The 23380-nt window shown below is 39.8% G+C and overlaps 1 protein-coding gene across 1 annotated transcript in view; it reads right to left on the bottom strand.

The window, feature by feature from the left end:
- The window catches only part of FHOD3 (formin homology 2 domain containing 3), a 197579-nt gene extending 174573 nt beyond the window's left edge, over positions 1 to 23006 (bottom strand). The window contains exon 1 of the mRNA XM_015816968.1: positions 22937 to 23006. Within this exon, the coding sequence (XP_015672454.1) occupies positions 22937 to 22970 (34 nt within the window). The 5' untranslated portion in view covers positions 22971 to 23006. The remainder of the gene's footprint in view (positions 1 to 22936) is intronic.
- Positions 23007 to 23380: the final 374 nt, after the last annotated feature.

Here is a 23380-nt window from a genome sequence, read left to right as displayed (position 1 = left end):
AGAACTATGAATCCAAGTGCTGGAGGTGTGGACAACAAGATGCAACTTTTTTTCACATGTGGTGGACTTGCAAGGTTATTAAGGCCTTCTGGATAAAACTATGGTGGAATTTACAGCAAGTTTTTAAAAGAAGAATTTTTTTCTTGCCTCAGTTGTTTCTCCTAGGTATTACACATAATTTGGACGTAAAAGAAACGAACTTGATGTTGTATTGTTTAACTGCTGCCCGTTTGTTGATAGCTCAAAATTGGAAGAGTAAAGTTTTACCTACAATGGAGGACTGGAGATTGAAGGTTTCGCATCTTGCTGAAATGGCAAAAATTTCGGCTTATTTGAAGGATCACTCAAATGAACAATTTTTATTAATATGGAGAAGATGGATTGTTTATATTCAAAATAAGCATAGAATGGTGGAATATAATTTAGGTTTTTAGATAAAAACTTTTTTTTTCCTTTATATATATATTTCACCTACTTATGTAGAATAATACGTTGTGGAGTTAGGGATATTAATACTAGTTTACTTTTAGTTGAATAGTATCCTGGGATTAGGTTTGGGAAGTCCGGGTGGGGGGTGGGGGGTAGGGGTTTTTACATTGTGATGTATCTGTGATGTGCTTTTTTTTATGATGAAAAAAATAAAAAAATTTAAAAAAAAAAAAAAAAGGAATACAGCATGTTACGGGGGCATTAAAATGGGATCAAAGATCTGTTTCTAGGTTTTATGAACTTATAGAAAAATACAGAAGTGAGAAAACAAGCTCAATTTTTTTAAAAAAAACAACAACCCACATGTGAAAATTACATAACTATATAGTACTACAAAGAAAAGACTTCAATTTACCGGCTTTATCTTTAATGCTTAGTTTTTGCTCTGGTTCTTCCCTCTCTAAAGTGCTGCTTGCTGAAGAGAGGCTGGATGCCGAGCAGTTGTCTTTTTCATTCACATCTTCATTTTGCCTCTCTTTTTCACTTAATGCACCTTCTTCTCTCTCTGGCTCTCGACCCACCTCTACCTCTGCATCTTTTACTGCTTTGAATGTTTCTGTTCCCTGCTTGAACTTGGCTTCATCTTTATGCTCTGATTTTGTTTCTCCCTTGGCCTCAGGTTCAGATTGACTGGCACTCACTGGTGAAAAGAATAATGGAGAAAGATTTGCTTATCAGCAATTACAGAATAACAATTTGGAGTCCTGCCATTGCTTACATGAATCAAATCTAGTCATATATTAAATTTTATATTTATATATATATTATGTATGGCTACTACATACCTAATTTTTAAAATGTATATTTTATTAGTTTTTAACAATATCAGGGAAGTATATTAACATAAATCCAAGATACATATAGAGAAAAAAAGCCAAAGAAAAAGAAAAATCAGAAAACACAAAAGAGATCTACTGCAATGAGAATAAAGAGATAGGTACTGTACATATGAAATTTATTTTTATTTATTTATTTATTATTTTAATTTGTATACCGCCCTTCTCCCATAGGACTCAGGGCGGTTCACAGCATATTAAAAACAAATAATATACCCAAAATACAGAAAATACACAATACAAAAATACAAAAGAATAAACCCTGATAAAAGCCGAATTAAAACCAAATATTCCCAGCTGTGTTTCCGATTAAAATACTTTTNCCTGTCCACATCCTCCCAAGACCCTGTCCACATCCATAGTTCAAATTCATATACATACATACATACACACATACACACACACACACACACACACACACACAAAGAGAGAGAGAGCAAACAAGTGAGAGCATTTATTTATTATTGTTGTTGTTAGTTGCAAAGTTGTGTCTGACCCATCGTGACCCCATGGACAATGTTCCTCCAGGCCTTCCTGTCCTCTACCATCTTTTGGAGTCCATTTAAGCTCATGCCTACTGCTTCAGTGACTCCATCCAGCTACCTCATTCTCTCGTCCCCTTCTTCTATTGCCCTCAATCTTTCCCAGCATTAGGCTCTTCTCCAGTGAGTCCTTCCTTCTCAAGTACTTGAGTTTCAACTTCAGGATCTGGCCTTCTAAAGAGCAGTCAGGGTTGATCTCCTCTAGGACTGATCAGTTTGATCGCCTTGCAGTCCAGGGGACTCACAGGAGTCTTCTCCAACACCATAGTTCAAAGGCCTCAATTCTTTGGCACTCAGCCAACTTTCACAGCCATACATTGCAACTGGGAAAACAATGGCCTTGACTATACATACTTTTGTTGGCAGGGTGATATCTCTGCTTTTTAGTATCCTGCATAGATTTTCCATAGCTTTCCTCCCCAGGAGCAAGCGTCTTTTAATTTCTTGGCTGCAGTCCCCATCTGTGGGATCTTGGAGCCCAGGAAGATAAAATCTGTCACTACCTCCATTTCTTCCCCATCTATTTGCCAGGAATTGAGAGGGCCAGATACCGTGATCTTGGTTTTCTTAATGTTGAGTTTCAAGCCAACTTTTGCACTCTCCTTCTTTACCCGCATCAAGAGGCTCTTTAGTTTCTCTTCACTTTCTGCCATTAGAGTGGTATCATCTGCATATCTTATGTTGTTGATATTTCTCCCGGCAATCTTAATTCCAACTTTTTATTCATCTAGCCCTGCCTTTCTCATGATGTGCTCTGCATATAAGTTAAATAAGCAGGGCGACAGAATGCCTTGCCAGACTCCTTTCCCAATTTTGAACCAATCAGTGGTTCCGTGTCCAGTTCTCACTGTTGCTTCTTGACCCGCATATAGGTTTCACAAGAGACAAATAAGATGGTCTGGTACTCCCATCTATTTAAGAACTTGCCACAATTTGTTGTGATCCACACAATCAAAGGCTTTAGCATAGTCAATGAAGCAGAAGTAGATGTTTTTCTGGAACTCCCTAGCTTTCTCCATGATCCAGCGTATATTGGCAATTTGATCTCTAGTTCCTCTGCCTCTTTGAAATTCTGCCTGTACTTCAGGTGGTTCTTGTTACACATACTGCTGGAGTCTAGCTTATAGGATTTTAAGCATAATTTACTTGCATGTGAAATAAGTGCAATGGTGCGATAGTTTGAACATTTTTTGGCATTGCCTTTCTTTGGAATTGGAATGTAAACTGACCTTTTCCAATCCTGTGGCCACTGTTGAGTTTTCCAAATTTGCTGGCAAATTGAGTGTAGCACTTTTACTGCATCGTCTTTTAAGATTTTGAATAGCTCAGCTGGAATACTGTCACCTCCACTAGCTTTGTTGTTGCTCAGATTTCCTAAGGCCCATTTCACTTCACATTCTAGGATGTCTGGCTCGAGGTCAGTGACCACCCCATTGTGGTTATCAGGGACGTTAAGCTCGTTCTTGTATAGTTCTTCTGTGTAATTTTGCCACCTCTTCTTAATCTCTTCTGCCTCTGTTAGGTCCCTGCCATTTTGGTCCTTTATCATGCCCATCTTTGCATGAAACGTTCCCTTCATATCTCCAATTTTCTTGAAGAGATCTCTGGTTCTCCTTATTCTTTTGTTTTCTTCTATTTTTTTGGCACTATTCATTTAAGAGGACATTCTTATCTTTTCTAGCTATTCACTGGAATTCTGCATTCAATTAGGTGTATCTTTCTCTTTCTCCCTTGCCTTTCACTTCCCTTCTTTCCTCAGCTATTTGCAAAGCTTCCTCAGACAGCCATTTTGCTTTCTTGCATTTCTTTTTCTTTGGGATGGTTTTAGTTGCTACCTCTTATACAATGTTGCGAACCTCCGTCCATAGTTCTTCAGGCACTCTATCTATCAGATCTAATTCCTTAAATCTATTTGTCACCTCCACTGCATATTCATCAGGGATATGATTTAGTTCATACCTGAATGGCCTAGTGTTTTTCTCTAATTTAAGCCTAAATTTTTCTCTCTCAATTTAAGCCTAAATTTTGCAATGAGAAGCTCATGATCTGAGCCACAATCAGCTCCTGGTCTTGTTTTTACTGACTGTATAGAGCTTCTCCATCTGTGGCTGCAGAGCACATAGTCAATCTGATTTCTGTGTTGACCGTCTGGTGATGTCCATGTGTAGAGCCATCTCTTGGGTTGTTGGAAAAGAGTGTTTTCTATGACCATCATATTCTCTTGACAAAATTCTATCAGCTGTGCCCTGCTTCATTTTGTACTCCAAGGCCAAACTTGCCTGTTATTCCAGTTATCTTTTGGCTTCCTACTTTAGCATTCCAATCCCCCATGATGATAAGGACATCATTTTTTGGGTGTTAATTCTATAAGGTGCTGTAGGGCTTCATAGAACCAGTCAATTTCATTCTCTTCAGCAAATGGTTGGGGCATAGATTTGGACTATTGTGATATTGAATGGTTTGCCTTGGATTTGAACTGATATCATTCTGTCATTTTGGGGATTGTATCCCAGTATTGCTTTTCCTACTCTTTTATTGACTATGAAGGCTACTCCATTTCTTCTGAGGGATTCTTGCCCGCAATAATATACCTGATGATCCTCTGAATTAAATTCACCCATTCCTGTCCATTTTAGTTTGCTGATTCCTAAGACGTTGATGTTCAGTCTTGTCATCTCTTGTTTGACCATGCCCAGTTTGCCTTGATTCATTGATCTTATATTCCAGGTTCCTATGGAGAATAGATCTTTACAGCATCAGACTTTCCTTTCACCACCAGATGCATCCACAGCTGAGCGTTCTTTTGGCTTTGGCCCAGTCGCTTCACTCTTTCTGGTGCTATTAGTACTAGCCCTCTGCTCTTCCCCAGTAGCATATTGGACACCTTCTGACCTGAGGGGCTCATTTTCCAGCGTCATATATTTTTGCCTTTTGGTACTGTCCATGGGGCTTTCATGGCAAAGATACTGGAGTGGGTTGCCATTTCCTGGAGAAGTGGATCACATTTTGTCAGAACTCTCTGCTATGACCTGTCCGTCTTGGGTGGCCCTGCATGGCATAGCTCATAGCTTCATTGAGTTACGCAAGCCCCTTCACCACAATAAGGCAGTAATCCATGAAGGAGATTTATTTATTAATTAATTTTATATACCCAGTCATCTCACTTAAGGTGATTGGGTGGCACACAATCACTTAAGGTAATTGGGTGGCACACAAGATGAAAAGCAAAGATATTAAAATAGCAATACCAATATGAAAATCTACAGTGATAAATATCATAAATATCAAATCATGGCTGAAGAGAAAATAAAAAATGGCAGCATGAGTAACAGAGATACCTATATAAATTTCCAATTCCATAGAAGCCCCAGTCCTGGTTATTATCAGGTCTTAAGGACATTTCAGAATATCAGACTTTATTAGACTTTGATGGGGCCAGTCTTATTTGGGGGAAAGGATGTTCCAGAAGGTAGATAACACAGCAGAGAAAGCATAGGACCCACCAAAAGTAGCATTCTAGCCAATGATATCCACAATATGCCTTCTCTGTGAGATCTAATAGAGCATGCTAATGTAAATGTGTGTGTGTGGGGGGGGGAGATGATCCCTCATATATCTTGGTCCCATGCCATAAGGGCTTTAAAGTTTAAACCAACACATTGAATTGGACCCAGAAGCAAACTGGCAACCAGTTTGTCATGGTTCCAATAGAAACCCATCAAAAGAACTTCAAGGCAAGAATTCTTCCTTAAAGAACATTTTATTCAGGAAACAAAGTATCGGGACTACATAGTTGAACCCAAAACTAAATTCCCTTCCCCAAGTAACTAAATTCCCTTCCCCAAGTAACAAATTGCAATTCCCACCCCCAATAAGCAGTCATAAATCACATTCTCCAATTAGCCTGAAACGTGGGCTTTCTCTCCAGCTTCTCAGCCCACCAAACCATTATCAGTTCATCCTTGAGTTCCCACAGAGCAGTGCTATTATTATTATGGCTAGCTGAACCCAAGCATTCATCCCAACCCCCCTTCTGCACCTGATTTCTAAATAGAAGAAAAAGCATGTTAAAAGCAAAGCAGAAATGGCTGCAATTTTCATCAGTTGTCAGAGCGGGAACATCCAATGTTTACAGCGTTGACATCTGCCTCCCCTTTTACAAAAAGGATAAATCCTACTGTGGAAAACGAAAATATTGGCTATTGTTCTTTTATGCAAGGTTTAGGCCCAGGTAAACTGAATGGACAAAATATTGAACCAAAGTCTGTGCTATGCTTAATTTTGCAGTTTGTAATTGTATTTTATTTAATATGATTTTGCTCAGCTTGTTTGTTTCAAATATATTTAGAACATAAGGACTGAAACAGTAAAAAATAGGGAACTGAAAGCAGCTGATGGATGCAGGTTCCAATGTACACAGGTATATGTGGAAAGTTATATTCAGCAGGTCAGTAAAAAAATCAGCAGAAGTCAGCAAAAGTCAGCGGACCATCTGACTACAGTCTTAGAACAAGAAAGGGTATACAGAATTGGGACTGGACCTGATTGATTTGCCATTGGCCTATAGCTGTCCTTTTGGGATCTGCTATGCCATATGGTCCTCATTGGGTTATTAATGTAAGTGATGTTGTGTTATTATGCTGGCTATGTTCCAAATCATTAGCAAAATAAACCTCTGAATCTTAAAGAAAGAATTATTGTTTTGTGTTGCTGTCTCTTGTCTTTTCCATTGGGTTTTTCCACGACACTGCAATTCAAACAAAATCATAGGTTAGGGGTTGCCTCTCGGTTTATTAGGGTGCTTATCATAGAATTTACTAATGAGCCTGTCAGCTTTTACATCACTAGATTTTACCCAAGTGGCTTCAGATAATGGATATCCTTTCCACTGCATTAAGTACTGTAACTTTCTCTTGAAATACGCTTTATTTCATAATGGGTTTGTCCAGCTACCATCAGAGGATCAGGTGCCTTCTTAGGGTGAGGTCGTAAGGTAGAACCCTGAAAGGGTTTTAGTAGGCTACAATGGAACACAGGGTGGATTTTCCCTAAGAGTCTGGGAAGCTTTAACTCTACCGTAACTGGGTTTATGATTCTTACGATGGGGAAGGGACCTAGATACTTTGGTCCCAACTTCTTACTAGGCAGCTTGAGCCATAAATATTTTGTGGATAAGTAAACTTTTTCTCCAACCTGGGGAAACGAATGAACTCCCAATGTTCACCTATTTCTAAGCGTATAAGTTCCTCCCATTAAAGAGCCATCTGCTTGTTCAAATCTCATGAGCTTGGAGAGCAATCATGTCCGTATACACATCTTAAGGGCAAGTGGAAAGCTGCTAACGCACCGGGAACATCCCGAGTCCACTAGCACTCTCAAATCCACTTGTACACCCGTCTTAGGGATTATGAGTTTGGCAGTGAGAGAAAAATGGGTCGACTTACCATCGGGTTGTTCTCTCCTTCGTCATTGCTGTCATAGGAGGGCAGAATGGTGGTAGGTCCAGCTTGGGCCTCGACGCTCTACTGCGTGGGTGACATGACCTGGGTAATGGGTTCTTGCATGATCCAGTTTGATTTTTCTTTTGCTGACTGTTGGGCTGGTTTCTTCCTCAATGGCGGCCCTGATCTGCTTCCCTGTGGGGATATGGGATCGGGCAATTCTCTGCTCGGTGCCCCTATTATCCACATCTGAAGCACTTGATTGGTGTACCGGCAGGTGGCTTGGGGGATTCCGTGGCTGCGATGGCTGGGGATTTTCGGTGAGGCAGCTGCCTGGTCTGCTCTGGTTTTGGCTTGGACTCCGGAGGTGGTGGCTTCTTATAACAAGCAGGCTCAACGCCCAATCTTACTGCCGCCTGATACCATTCCTGCAATTGATCAGGGACATCCCGATAGACACAGGCCTGAGAAAGGTGATCATCTAGCCCCTCTTTGAAGTGATGCACTAGGGATTGCTCAGGCCACCTTTGTATCCGACCTGCTACCTTGTGAAACTCTCATACATATTCCAATGCAGGTCTACTGTCTTGCTTTATCTTGTGAATTTATTTCTCTGCTTTGAGGACTATGGATGGGTCCTCGAATCTGGCCCTTAATCTAAGGAGGAAGAGGTGGAGATCTCCCAGTTCAGATGCTTGCTCGTTGTACAGATTGTTTAGCCACTTAGACGCTTCCCCTTCCAGATTGGCTGTGACAAGATCGACCATAGCAGCTGGATTTGGGTAGAAATTGGCACTGTGATTCATGTGGGAGCGTACTTGATTGAGGAAGAAGATCAGCTTCTCTAGATTGCCATCAAAAGTTGCTCTATGGAGTAGTGTCATCATGGGCTGCTGCCCCCCCATTGCAGCTGCACTCCCAATGGCTGTTGGCCTCCCTGATGTGGCTGCTGACCTCTCAATGGTGGCTGCAGCATCCCCAATTGCTGCAGACCCCCCAGCAGCTGTTGCACATTCAGGGGTTGTTGGCACCCCCACTGTTGCTGCGCTCTCAACAGTTGCTGACCCCCTGGTAGCGGTGGCTGCGGCATCCCCAGTTGTTGTAGTCCTCCAATCAGCTGTAGTCCCCCATTGCTGCTGCCCCCCAAACTGTTGTGGGCCTCCCGGCGGTGGCTGTGGCATCCCCAATTGCTGCAGGCCTCCCAACGGCTGTGGCGCCCCAACCTGTTGCTGCCTGGCCAACAGGTCGCGCAGCTGTTGAATTAAATCTCATTGAACACTCACATTTGGGTCTTCTCCCTGCACAGGCCTTGGCTCGGGTGGCGCCGACGATGATGCACAGGGCTGTGTGACCGATAGTAATGACGGTCAGGGCTCTCACGATACCTGTGACGATCCAGACTTCAGCTGCCCCGGTGGTGGCTTGGGCTTTGGTAATAGGGGCGTCCGTCAGGGCTGTCATTGTAATTCTGCCACCTGGAACCATCACGGCGGCGGTGCCTGTTGAGGGATCATGATGATCGACACCAACCAGGGCTTCTCCACTGGCTGGGGCTGTTGTATCATGAGCAGCGCTCTGGAGTCCTGGAGGAGCGGCGAAGTCTCAGATTGCTGTGTTCAGAGTGGCAGCTGGGACTCTCCTTTCTCACAGGGCTGGAGATTAATGCTGGTTGCTTTGAAGATAGGGAAGCCGCCTGCACTCCATCGGTGGGTCTAGGGCTTCACTTAGGCACAGATTGGCATCGGCCTCACTGGTCATCGTGTTCACTTGCATGCGAAGAGAAAGATGTTCCCCGCTCCTCACCTCTAGCCCCTCGAATCTCTCCACCAACTTCTCCACCGATTGGCTACAGACTGTGGACAGGTACTTCTATTCTCCAGAGTCCTCAGTGGTCGCCAAACTTTGGCTCCTTGACGGTCCAGGGAATGTGTTTCTCGAGAAGCTCCTGCTTGCACATCGGCTTCGGACGATTTTGAAGAACTTGCCTTTGGCAGGGTTGCCTCGAGGTGCTTGGGCAGGGTCCACTCCAATGACCAAATCAGCTCTCGCATCTTTGGTCTTGCCCCCAGCTGTAAGGCCTCAAAAGTTTCCTTCTCCGCCAGTGCGCTGGCTTGCGCTCTCTCCGCTGAGGCAGCAGCCATGGCCGGGGTGCTGGTTACAGGTGCTTCTTCCTCCTTCATGTTGAGATCTTCCCTGAGTCTTTGTCAGCCTATCCCTTGACTTAGAGAAGGTGACTGGAGCTCAGGACCCCAGGGTGATCAGGATAGAAGGTAGTTTTGGGTTAATGTCATGGTTACAATAGATGAAACCCATCAAAAGAACTTCAAGGCAAGAATTCTTCCTTAAAGAACATTTTATTCAGGAAACAAAGTATCGGCACTACATAGTTGAACCCAAAACTAAATTCCTTCCCCCGGATACAAAGTAACAAATTGCAATTCCCACCCCCAATAAGCAGTCATAAATCACATTCTCCAATTAGCCTGAAATGCGGGTTTTATCTCCAGCTTCTCAGCCCGCCAAACCGTTATCAGTTCGTCCTTGAGTTCCCACAGAGCAGTGTTATTATTATGGCTAGCTGAACTCAAGGATTCATCCTAACCCCCTTTCTGCACCTGATTTCTAAATAGAAGAAAAAGCATGTTAAAAGCAAAGCAGAAATGGCTGCAATTTTCATCAGTTGTTAGAGCGGAACATCCAATGTTTACAGCATTGACACAGTTCACCTTACGGAGTAGAGATGTAATGTAATCTGGTACATAATGTATATCAGATTATAGTCTATTGCTATAGTGATAAATCAAAATCCATCTAAATTTGATAAGATTGTAATTGCTCTCTCTGAACTCATTAATTTAACTTTGTGATTTTTTTCCAATGTAATTACTGAAGAGGCCTTGTTAATCTACCACTCAATGTTACCTAAAAATTTTCACTGTTGCACAGCTATTATTTTTGGCTGATGGTTTAGTCCTGTAAATAAGTGCAGTAAACCTAGCTATGGGGAATATTTAACTCTTTGATTAAGGATAGTACTTATCTCCCCAACGATTTTATGCCCAAATGGTATGATTTTATCGCATGACCACTACAAATGAATGTGACTTTTTTTGGACACCTCTGCAAAATTTAGAATAATAATTTTGATATATATGTGCTCATCTAATAGGAGTCAAGTGTCAGATATATAATTTTCTATTGCAGTTTTTGCGTTGAAGTTGAAGTGAATCCATCCGGTTTCCATAACATCTGCCAATTTATCTTCTGTATGGAATTACCAAGTATTCCAAGTTTCCTTTAACTCATATGGTAAATGTCCTATATCTGATTGCAATAACCTACAGTTATTAAATTCTCAAAATTGGTACAGAGCCATGTTGCCGAAGCTCTGATATTTCTGTTGCTAAAATTCTTTTGAGTTGATACCAAAAAGCTTATCATAATTATTTGTTACTCAATCTGATCTTTATTGAAATGTTTCTTATTACTTTTAAATGTTTTAGTCTATAAAATTATATTCTCTCAAAGATTTCATTTTAGTATATTAAAACAATTATCCTGTTCTAATTATGTCATTAGAAGAGTTAAAGGGGAGGTATCCTTTTTCAAAACTATATTGTTTCAAATTTGGAAGAGTAAGTACTTTGTACTCAATTAGTACATTGGTGAGGAATACAGTAGTTGAAAAAAAAATCAGTATGTCCAGGAGGAAAGTCAAAAGGGGATAATAAAAAATATCAAATTGATTTTGGAATTATATTTGCTTTACCATTGAAAACATTAGTGATTGATTATTCATCTGACACTCACAACTTATAAACTTACATATGTGCCTATTTTATTACTGTGACATAAAGCATAGCTTGGAAATGTAACTGTCAAACCTGCCCCCTTAGGAAAGAAAGCCCCTCAACTCCATTTGGATGAAGCAAAAGGCTCTTTTACTAAAACTTGTTAGCTGTAGTAAAGTCAGGTTAGCTCTGGGTTTCCTGTGCTCAAAGAATACAGAAAGGTTTCCCCTCATCGCAACCCTCCCTCGCCAAAGTGTTTTGAGAATGCTGAAATATTTCTCAGGGTACCTGGCCTTGGATACTGGTATAAAATGGTTCTAAGCTTCTCTGGTCCTTTAACACCTGTCATTCCCTCCTATTTCCATCACATACACACATAGCTTTATTGCCCATCTAGCCTCCCCCACACACTTCTAGCCTTTGATGGCAGGATGTCTCTGAGGCGCCAAGCCAAACCTGGCAGACCTGACATTCTGCCCCTCTTGACAGAGTCAAGATGAGGGAGAGGCACACAGAAATTTTCTAATTAGCAGATAGTTTAATGAGGTTTATTTGGATACCATTCATATAATTTTTTAGGCAGTCTAGAAGCTTTAATACGTTAGGAATCAACCCATTTAGTCTCCGAGGGAGTCTTTTGTGCTACTAAGTACTGGGTTTCCCCCTGATGTATATGGGAATCCCAAATATCTTTGATTTAAAAGTGTTGCTCTCCCTCAATCATAATGGGATCGGGAGGTGGTTGCAACTCAGGGCATAGGGAAGATGTGATCTCTGGTTTCAATAGGCTGCAATGAAATACCGGTTGTACGTATCTGAGCATTTTTGGCAGCTCAAGTTCTACAATCACTGGGTTAATAATCCTTTTTATGAGGAAATGTCCAATATATTTCAGTCCCAATTTTTTGGATGGTTGTCTAGATTGTAAGAATTTGGTAGATAGATAGATCTTATCTCCCATTTTAAAGTCCTTTGGTTTAATGCACTTTTTATCGGCTTGTTTTTTATATGCTTCCCTAGCTTCATCCAGTCTTTTTCACTACCAGGTATTCTGTAGTTGGGTGACCCACTCTTTTAGCGATGCAGTCAATGGGATGGTCTGAGGCAATTCAGGGATACATACAAAATCCTGTCCTGTGGCCACATTAAATGGAATGAACCTGATGCTACTGTGTTTTGAGTTACTGTAGGTGACTTCCACAAAAGGGAGAAGATCTTGATGGTAATTAATGTAACACCTAAGATACTGCTACAAAACCTCTTTCGTATGTTCACAGGCACCACTAGTAGCCAAATGATGTAAGGATCTGAGCCCAAGTGGTTTCCAAGAATGTAAGGAATTCCTGCCAAAACCACAAAGTGAATTGGACTCTGTGATCTGATATTATTCTTTCTGGAGCACCATGCAGCTGGTAGACAGCTGGTAGTTTAGCTAAAGTGCGAGCAGAAGGGATTTTTTGATAGGGTATAAAGTGCACAAGTTCGTTATCACCCAAATTACTGTATTGCCTGAGCTTTCGGGCACTTCTACTATAAAGTCCATTGATGTCACTTTCCTTGAGGCTTTAGGTTCTGCTACTGGCTGGTGTTTACCCTTGTCGTCTGTTGGTGGAGGTTCAGATAGGGCAGCTATCTACATAACTCTCTATGTGCTTCTTCAGTGACAACCTCCAAAATTGGCACTTGACTAGGTGCATGGTGTTTATGAAGCTGAAATGCCCCAACACTGTTTAATCATGGCTTTTTTGGAGAACCATAAAATGTTGGCTCTGCAGTTTGGTCCCCATCCAAGCTAGACCATCTTGCATTATACATTCTCCCTTATCCATGTAGAACTGTTTGTCTTCCTCCAAAGCTGCTTTTAGGGCACCCTTTAAAATGATCATCTGCTATTTGGGTTTTCGCTTTGGCCTGTGCCTGGGTGATGTCTGGGGCCACCAGTTGCCTGAAGGGGATGACTGGCGCAATCACCTCCGGCTTTGAACTATTGTATTGTGGCAGCCTGGATAAAGCATCTGCTAGGAAGTCCCCCCCCCCGGGAGGTATCATAACCTGAAGTTGAATCAGTTAATATTCAGCCCAGTGGGCTGGTTTGGATGATAGTATTCACATTTTTTTCAAGGCTTCTAAGTTTTTATAGTCAGTTTATATTTAAAATGGGGTTCCCCCCTCTTCTAGGAAATGTCTCCGAATTAGGAGCACCCAGTGTACCGCATAGGCTTCCTTCTCCCAAACCACCCATCTCTGCTCCATCTCATTAAGGTTTTTAGAAGTGTAGGCAAATGGCTATAAGATCCCTTCTCATTTTCCTGCAGAAGCATCATCATTGTGACATCACTAGTATCAGCCTGAATGACGAAGGGGGCATTGGGGTCTGGGTGTTTATGCACAGGTTCTGCCACAAACAGGCTCTTAAGCTTTCTGAATGCGGCTTGGCATTCCATGGTCCATTTAAGTGGCTGGCTGGGCTTGGGCTTTCCCTCCCCATTTTGTCAGGGTAGTGATGGGGAGGGCTATCTGGGCAAATGAGGGAATGAGTTGGTGGTAAAAGTTCGCAAATCCCAGGAAGCTTTGTAGTTGCTTCCAGGTGCAGGGAGGAGCCCACTCTAGTATTGCCCATATCTTTTCAGAGTCCATCTCTATCACCTCATGGAAAATGTGGTAGCCCAGATAATCAATTTTACTCTGGTGAAATTCACATTTTGATAGCTTGGTATATAGTTTGGCTGCTTGAAGTTTTTTGAGCACAGCTCTGACTAGTTTTATGTGTTCTGCCATGGTCTCAGTATAGATTAAAATGTCTTCCAGATCGACTAGCACTCCCTTGTACAGATGTTCATGCAGCACTTCATTTATCAGCTAAATGAACATAGGATGGGCCACTTTTAGTTCAAAAGGGAGGACTTGGGATTGGAAACATCCTAAGGGGCAATTGAAAGCTGTTTTCCACTTATCCCCTGCCTTGATCCTAACCCAATAGTATGCCTCCCACAAATCCAATTTAGTGAAGACCTTCCCCTTGGCCAAATGTCCTTCATCAAGGGAGGAGGGGGGAGATGTTTTCCACAGACAGCATTAAGCCCGATAGTCAATGTATAGACAAAGGGACCCAATCTTTTCCCTAAACAATACTGGGACAGCCACCCTCGGTCTGGTGGGCTGGATGAAACCATGCTTCCGGTTTTTGTCTATAAAATTCCTCCAATTCCCTAGGGGTCATGGAATACAGTTTAGGTTTGGGTAATTTAGCCCTAGTAGGATTTCTATTGAACAGTTGGTCAGCCAATGGGGTGGGAGTCCGTTTGACCTCTTTTCACTGAAAACATCCCATAACTCTCAGCATTTTGGGGGGATCTGAGGATTTCCTAGGGCCTGCCTTTGGAATCTGCTCCTGCTTCCCTTTTTGGCTTCACCCGCAGCAGCTTAGGGATAGGCTTTTTATGGTCCTTTTCCCATCTCCTTTGCAGCTGGCCCACCAGATCTTTAGCAATCCCCTCCTCCAGTTCACATAGGGGTTCCACTTCAAAAGCCAAGACAGTCCTAACACAAGGAACCTCTCTATGCCAGGGGCAACAGTAAACCTCAGGTCTCTATGTGTACGCCCAACCACATCTCTATTGGCTCAGTGACAAATGTCACTGAGATCCCCCCTGCCACTGAGCTGTCCACCTGGAAAAAAGCTATGGGCATTTTAAGTTGTTTGAGTCTTGTGCCCAGTTTCTTGAGCAGAGCAGGATTAATCAGATATCTGGTACACCGCAAGTCCAGGAGGGCTACTAGGTTCCCTTTACATCCTGAGGATTGAACCACCAGTTCTATGGGGATGGTTGCTGGGTTGACTGGGTGACTTACCAAGGGTTTAATGCCGTAGTCTGATTTTTTTTCTCCCAGATTGTCCACTGAGCCAGTCAGAGCTCTCTCACCATCCTTGGGGGTTGGAGTGAACTTTATGACCTCTCCTCCCTTCATGGCTGTCTTGCAGGTTTTCTGTGGTGGTTTTGCTGATTTTTTGGCAGAACGTAGAGTTGCCTTCTGGGTTGGATGTGCGGCTCAGCACTCGGCAGTTTGATGCCCCTCCTTCCCACACTTGAAGCAGCAAATGGATTATTGGCATGTGCTCTGCTTGGTGTAACGGCGGTTTTGGAGCCTCTTTCTTTTCAGGGACGGATCTTCACTACCCATGGTTTGGCCAGTATTTGGATCGAGCCAGGTCAATTTCCACTTCCTCTGCTAGGACATACCAGCCATGGAGGGTGGGGAGGGCACCCCTGGAAATACAGGTATTGTACACCTCTTTGCTTAGCCCATCTTAGAAGCATCCGATCAAGATCTCTTCTAGCCAATCAGTTAATCAGCACCCAGGTCACAAAACTCCTGTGTGTACTTGGCCACTCCCCTGTACCCTGGCTGATGGTTTTTATGCGATCTCTGTCTTTGTGATCGGCTAATCTGCTAAGGGATCTTCGAAGGACTTCCGAAGTGTGGCCATGAAGCGGTCAAAGTTTCTCAGATCCAGGGTGTTGTTGTTGTGGAGGGTGACCATCCATTCAGCCATGGACTCCTCTAATGCTATGGTCATGCACCACACCTTGGTCCCTTTGGTGACTATTTCTGGACCATACTCTTGCACGTATGTTCAAATATGCACCAGGAAAACCCCCAACCGCTTGGGTTCTCCATTAAAGTTTATGCCCAGGGCTAGTGTCTTGCATCCTCTCTGTCATGCTGGCACTGTTCCTACAGCCTGTGCAGGCTGGGCTGTGGGGCCAGATGCAGGGGCAACTGCTGTTGCTATAGGGCCTGCTGCTATTGCCATTGCGGCAGCAGAGGTGGTTGCCCCATCGCTCACCATGACCTGAATCAGCTGGTCTGCAGGGTATGCCGCATGGGCTAGGGCTTCTTATGCTTTGAGGTTGCCAAAAGCCCTCTTCAGGAACTTTATGGCTTGGTCCAGTATCTATTCCTCTCAATCCATCTTGCCTGCAATAGGTTCTTCTTCCAGCTCCTCCAGCTCCACTCACATCTCCTGCTGGCAGCTCCCACGGCTGAATGTCACTCCCATCGTCTTTTCTTCCCACTCTTCTTTTTTCCTGACCCTGTGTGACCATTGGGGTCTTGGCAGGTTGTCTTCTCCTAGCCACTCAAATAGATCCAGCTCTTCAGGAGAAGGTTTCGAGGATGCTTTCCCCAGGCTTTGATCTCTTCCTGGTTGCTCCCTTGAGCCGACATTGTTTGCACAATCCTCATGGTAGAGGCAATTTCCTCTTTGGGTTGACCACAACTGCATACCTAACCTAATGTCAGACCTGCCCTAATTTGATCCCTTAGGAAAGAGAGACCCTCAACCCTATTTGGTTGAAGCAAAAGGTTCTTTTACTAAAAGATGTTGACTGCAGCAAAGTCAAGCTAGCTCTGGGTTTCTCCTATTCAAAAGATACAAAACATTTTCCTTTCATCCCAGCCCTCCTTCGGTGACCAGTACATATTCAGCCAATCAGAACTCACCAAGGTAGTTTGAGAATACTGAGATGTTTGGGGATAATCTACATTCTTTCTCGGGTTACCTGGCCTTGGATGCTGGTACAAACTGGTTCTGAGTTTCTCCGGGTCTTTATCACCTGTCATTCCCCCCTCCCTATTTTCCATCACGTACAGAAAGCTTTATTGCCCATTTTTCCTCCCCCACTTTAAGGCTTTGATGTCAGGATGCCTGTGAGATGCCAAGCCAAACCTGGCAGACTTGACAGGAACTGTCATGTATGTAGCTGATAGAAAACATGTCTTCTAATGCCTATCTATTTATTTCAATATAGCCATATAAATCAGGTTTTGGTTCTTGGTATATGTTGTTTCTTAAGAAACTGGCATTTGTCACCTGCTGTTGATAGTGCAATTTCTTCCTCCATATTTTATCATTGGCACAATGGAAGCCAACCATTTGCCATTATTATCTTCAGTAATTTAGCTGATCTTTCACATGCAATAATATGCTATACTTTAAAAACCCTAAAAGGCACTCACAGATATTTAGTAAAACAACTCACTACTATTGGAATGTAGAAATAACTCTGCAAAAGTGATGTATGGAAAATTTCATTTCAGTCAATAACTTTGGGCGGCTTATAGTTCAGACACATATTACAATTAAAAAAAATTAAAAAATGTTTAAAACAGTAGAACCAGTAAAAGCATTAAAATGTCCAACTCAAGATATTCAAAAGTAAGATATTTGGCCCATTAGCAATATAGCAGGGAAATAGTACCCTTGGCACATTCAGTGTCCCAGGCTCAGGAACATAGCCAGGTTTTTAAGGTTTTTAAGACATTTTAAGGAAATGTTTATAATAACAATGTGTAATTCAGATATCAATTCTTAACAAAATTAGCCTTCTCCTTGAGATCCTCCAGATCTCAAATCTGTGCAATGAATGCAGTATTACAATGGATACTGCAGAGAATTGTCTGAGGACAGTTTCCTGAAGACAATTCAACTGAGTTATAAAAATAAACAGGTAAGGGATTGTTTAATATAGAAGTTTTGTTTAGGAGATGTGCAGTTTTATAAAGATACTCATAAATAAAACACTAGGAGAGATTCCTTGTCACTAAATCAGACACAAATAACTTGTTTCCCCAGCAATGATGGCACGGTATTCAGATGAGCCTGGTTTGTTTGCTGTTCTGAAATATCCAAATAAGTGTTTACCTGCTAGCTTTAGTTGACACTATTGGAATCAGAAACCATTGATAATCTCTTTGCTGACAAAAAATATGCTTGTTAAATCCTTAGATATTATCTAACAAAATTACTTTCCTTTCATAATGAGAAAATTAATAAAGGTGGTATGTTTGTATTTATATAGATGTAAAAGGTAATAATAGTTATTAAAATATGGGTAACATTGCAAACAGAAGTTTGTGGCTAAGGATTAAAATGCTACACTTGAAAGACTGTAAGAAGTCTGTTGTTACCTCTATAACTTGATTTACTGAAAGTGAGTAAGATTATTCATAATTAGGTAACATTCTAAGAACCTTCGTCTTCTTGGTTCAATGTGCATTTACATGGAATTCCAGAATAAGTGGAAAGAAATCAGCCTATTATTTTATGGAAGTTATAATATTGGCTATGCTAGATATTGAGAATGCTTCTTTTTTCATAGTGTGATAAGCTTTGGCTATTCATTTTAATCTTTCTCAGATTTTCCATGAAAAATATTTCATTGGCAAAAATATGCCCCACTTCTGCTTTTTGTTTTTTCCAAATCATACAAAGGAATTCCAACAATGTAGAAAGGTGTTTGATATTATGAATCTCATGACTGGTAAGAAGAATTTTCAATATTTTATCAGGAGTTTAGCCATCATTCATGTTTTGTCATTGTACCTCTTTCAACTCCAGGGTGCCAACATTTCTATCTGTAACTCCTAATTAGGCTTTTATTTGTTCTATGGAGTTGTCCTTGGAAATAATAGGAAAAGATTAAAAACTGCAGGTTTTTTAAAAAATAGTTATTATTCATTCCAAAACATGCACTTGTTTTTTGAATCTGAATTTATGAAGATGTATTTCAATACAACAAAAATAACAACAAATCTAGTCATCTTTTTGTAAGTTATTCATCCTCCTGTAATAAATCATCACTACCATCATCAACATCATCATCATCACCACTACCACCACCATCATCATCTGTATAGGAATTATCAAACATACTTGCAATAAGCTTGGCTTATTAAAGATCAAGACGTACAAATTGTAGGTTTACTTTTACAATGTTTTTTTTCTCACAAGGAGCTGGAATGACTATATTCCCCACAATGAGAGCATACTCCAAAATGGAATATTTATTTATTAGATTTCTATCCTGCCTTTATAGTACAGAACTCAAGCCACATGCCCTGTGTTTCTTCCTCCTGTTTTCTTCTGAAAACAATACTATGAAGTAGGGCTGAGAGAGAATGATTGACTGAAACCACACAATGAACTTCTGTGACTGAGGATGGACTAGAGCTCTGATCTCTCTGTTCCTAATTTAACACTACTACATTACACTGTAGTAGTGTAAACTTAAATACATTTAAGTTCATTTTCATTAATAGATTTTCTAACTTTGTTGCTGAAGAGAAAATAGATGAAGATTGTTTTTACATATTTAAAATTAGATTTATAGATCAATAGTTAGCACATACTGAATTAATATGGTCCAATAATAGATTCTCCAGAACAAATGCACCATTTTTTAAAGTTACTTGAATGGACGGAAAGGTTATGATTCAAAATCTGGATCGCTTTTATACTGTAACATCTTCCCTACCCAAATTATATGGCTTGTTTTGTTTTATATGGTTACAACATTTCAGGTATTGCAAGTTGTATTAGTGATCTTTGATTCTAACAAAAACTATTATTTCCTTTGATATTCTAGACCTATGAAATCTTGTATTTGAAATAATTGTACTATTGCCTCTTTTGAAATTCCATGTTTTTAAAAGATTTGGAGGAATCAATCTAAGCTCCTAAGCCACAAATTATTCCTAAATCAAAAGAGAAAGGAAATTATTGAACTGTTTATCCAATCTTGAAGTCCAACATGTTCATCAAAGGCTGAATAAAAGAATGTGAAAATGTGGTTTTAAAGTTAAAAACATAAGGTAATAAACAAAATTCTATTCTGAATATATTGGATAATTCAGAAAATGTTTACTAAGGCATGGTTGCAATCAACCATGTTCAGTATACTATGTCCACAGTACAGTATTTTCCTCATCCACTAATTTAGTCATTTTGTCAAAGAATATAATGTTTGTATTTTTACAAACCTCATGTTGGTTTCTAGTAATAGCTTTGCTTGTTTGCAGGTGATCACAGAACCGCTATCTTATCTTTTTCAGGATCTTCCCATATATTGCTGTCAGGTTGTACATCTATAGTTTCCTGGATCCATTTTTTTCCCTTTCTAAAGATTGGAACCACATTAGCATTTCCCCATTCCTCTGGTAGTTCCCTGGTGCTCCAGGATTTTTGAAAGAAATGGTTCATTGGTTCCGAGACCATCTCTATCAGCTACTTCAGAATGCTGAGAAATAATCCATCTGATCCTGGTGATTTGAACTAGTTTCCTGGATCCATTTTTTCCCTTTCTAAAGATTGGAACCACATTAGCATTTCCCCATTCCTCTGGTAGTTCCCTGGTGCTCCAGGATTTTTGAAAGAAATGGTTCATTGGTTCCGAGACCATCTCTATCAGCTACTTCAGAATGCTGAGATATAATCCATCTGATCCTGGTGATTTGAACTTGTCTAAAATAAATAGATGTTTTGTTACGATTTTCTATTATGACTTGTATTCTTATTCTGTATTTTACTGTACTGCTTTCTCTTTATGAGTCAAGACAGTTACAAAGAATGAATTATACAATTTTGATTTCTCCCTATCAGTCCCTCCTTATCATCTTCTCCCATGATCATTTCCTTGACTTTTTTCGATTTTTATATGTTGAAAATTATTTTTGGTATTTGTTGCAACTCCTAGTTTATTCTGAGCCTTAGCTTTCCTAACTTTATCTTTGCAGATTTGGGCTACTTGCTGATATTCTTTTTTAGTTATGTGTCCTTCTTTCTATTTTTTATATTTACCCCTTTTGTCTCTCAATTTATTAGAAAGATCCTTATGTAACCATACTGGTTTTGTCTGGGGGCTCTTGTTTACAGTATACTTATCCTTTTTTGTCTTATTTTTCTTTTACAGAAGAGAGTTATGTTTGAATGTCTTCAAATTATATTAGGAAAAGTAAATTATAAAATGACTTGCAAATTGCTAAAAACCAAAAAATCCTTTTTAGTTGCTTGCAATTTGTAATAATTTTTTGCAAGTAATTGAAGTTTTGAGATTTTAAAATAAGGATAAAGCAGATTCCGTATGATTCTTCATTAGCAAGATATTAAAATTGGGTTGTATGATACTGCTGTTAAGCAAACCATATTCAAAAAGTGCTATTAAGTCTATTACAATACTTAATAAAGTGCTCCATTTTATAAGGTAATATTTGAGATAATTGCTAGAGACATATGCTAAACCAATTATAAAAGAGATATCTATTTTCTATCCAAGACTTTTGAAAAATTCTGATTTGGGGGAAAATGGATTGTAACGCCTAAAATGAATTTGAATGATTGCTATTCTAAATATTTCTAACCAGAAGTGAATATACAGATTAATCTTTACAAACTAAATTAAAGTTTGACATTGGCCGATGAAGAAAGCTTACATCCAGTCTTCCTTCAGCTGATAGTTGGGCTAACAGCATGGCTGCAGCAGTAATAATCATTAAAGACAAGAAACTCAAGTCATAGGCACCATTGTGTCATATAGCATCGAACCACAGTATATGCAAGTGAAAATTATTTTTGACCACATACCACACTTAAAAGTAATTATCAATTATAATAGCATGTTATAAAGAAAATATGAATACATATGTGGTATTGTACAGTGCATGAACACATTTTAATTGAGCTCCAGTAATCAAATAATATTCAACTAAAATTGAACATCCCCAAAAGGAAACATTTAAACAGATGCAAATGATGTCAACTAAACTCACAAAAGGATATAACATGGCTCCTTCCTTCCTTCCTTCCCTCCCTCCCTCCCTCAATTTAATTAAAGTTATATTTACCAAAAGTAGTTCTTTTCTGTATTTTTCTTTGCCCATGAAGCTACATATCTTTCAAACATTCTTGAAACAAAAACCAAACTATTTTGTTTACATATACACTCTAACATTTTTTTTATTTAACAGCTATATGGTACCTAACAAAAATTTAGTACAAATAATTTAAATGTAATACAAATTAAAATTTAGGCAAAGGAAACTTTGAACATATATACCCAGATTTCCCTTTATGCCACCCAGTTTGTTCTAAAAGAACTTTCTACTTTCAAAAGCACTTTTATTATTTTCCAGAATTTCAGAAGGATTTTGTTATGCAAAATGCATGCCTCCAGTCAATATAGTGTCACTTACAAGTCTTCCATAATAAACAAGGATTATCAATTCATTCTCTGGATCAAGACACACAGAAGATACTGCTTTTCTGAATACAATCATGGCAAAATCAATTATTTTTAATTTCTGAATTATCATAATCTACTGAATCAGCAGATCTTATGTGGACCTGGAAGATTAATCAAATCAAATTATTATAACCATTATGCTAGAAAACCTGAAGGATTTTAAAGCAATAATCCATCCTGTTATGAGCGATATATATTGAATGATAAGCTCTTGAAATTCCACATTGGATTTGAATGAAGTATTTTTCAAACTGGGAGAAGGATAGTAAAGAGATGAGAAGCCAATGGAATATCAGAACATAGAAAAATATGGCTAGAAGAGATCTTGGAGGTCTTCTATTCCAATTCTGTTAAACTGTGTAATTTCAGCCAGACTGCATGAGATTGTTAATATGCAACAGAATGTACTAAAAGCTGAATCAAATCAAAGGCCTATTTAGTTTAGCATTTAATTTCTCAAAGGTCAATATTAACATAACATTATATCCTTTTGGGGCTTCGAAGCAATTCAAAGGAATACTGCTTCGAAGCCATTCAAAGGAATACTGGGCTTCGAAGCCATTCAAAGGAATACTGCCTCTAATTCTAGAGTATCCATTTATAGCCCCTTTTCACCATGATTTTAAATTCAATCTAATTTCTAAAATATTAGATTTCTAATTTCTAAGCATATATTTCAACAACAATAATCACATTGTCATAAAATTGAACACCATATAGTCAATAAAAAGTATCTGCCATAATTACAAGACTTACCTTCTAGAATTTGTGATGTTATGCAAGAAGTCATACAAGCTGATGGTTTCTCATGTGAATCTATTAAACCTGGGCCGGCACACTTAGGAATGGTAACAGTTGGGACTGAAGAACCACCCAAATTCAAGGATAAATCACTCCTGTCCCAACATAAATTTCGATTTCTCAGCTCCTTTTCATATTCTTCAGCTGCCAATTTTTCCAAGTGTTTATATCTGAAAATTAAATTCCAAAGGGATTCCGTAAAAAAGAAAAAAGTTCAGCTTACACTTGTTTATAAATGAATCAGCCATAAAAATATATATTACTTCTTGACACATGAAATAAAAGCAAAACAGGCTGCTGGATTAATCTTCCAGGGGTGTGGGGAGATGGGGGGAAGATGTGGAAACAAACAAACAAACAATAATAGAATGTTGCATCAGAATTGTTTATATTGCCTCC

Source organism: Protobothrops mucrosquamatus, unplaced genomic scaffold (assembly GCF_001527695.2).
Source record: "Protobothrops mucrosquamatus isolate PMUCROS unplaced genomic scaffold, P.Mucros_1.0 scaffold_124, whole genome shotgun sequence".
Classification (NCBI taxonomy): Eukaryota; Metazoa; Chordata; class Lepidosauria; order Squamata; family Viperidae; genus Protobothrops; species Protobothrops mucrosquamatus.
Note: the sequence above shows the minus strand (reverse complement) of the source record. Positions and strands in the feature narration are given on the sequence as shown.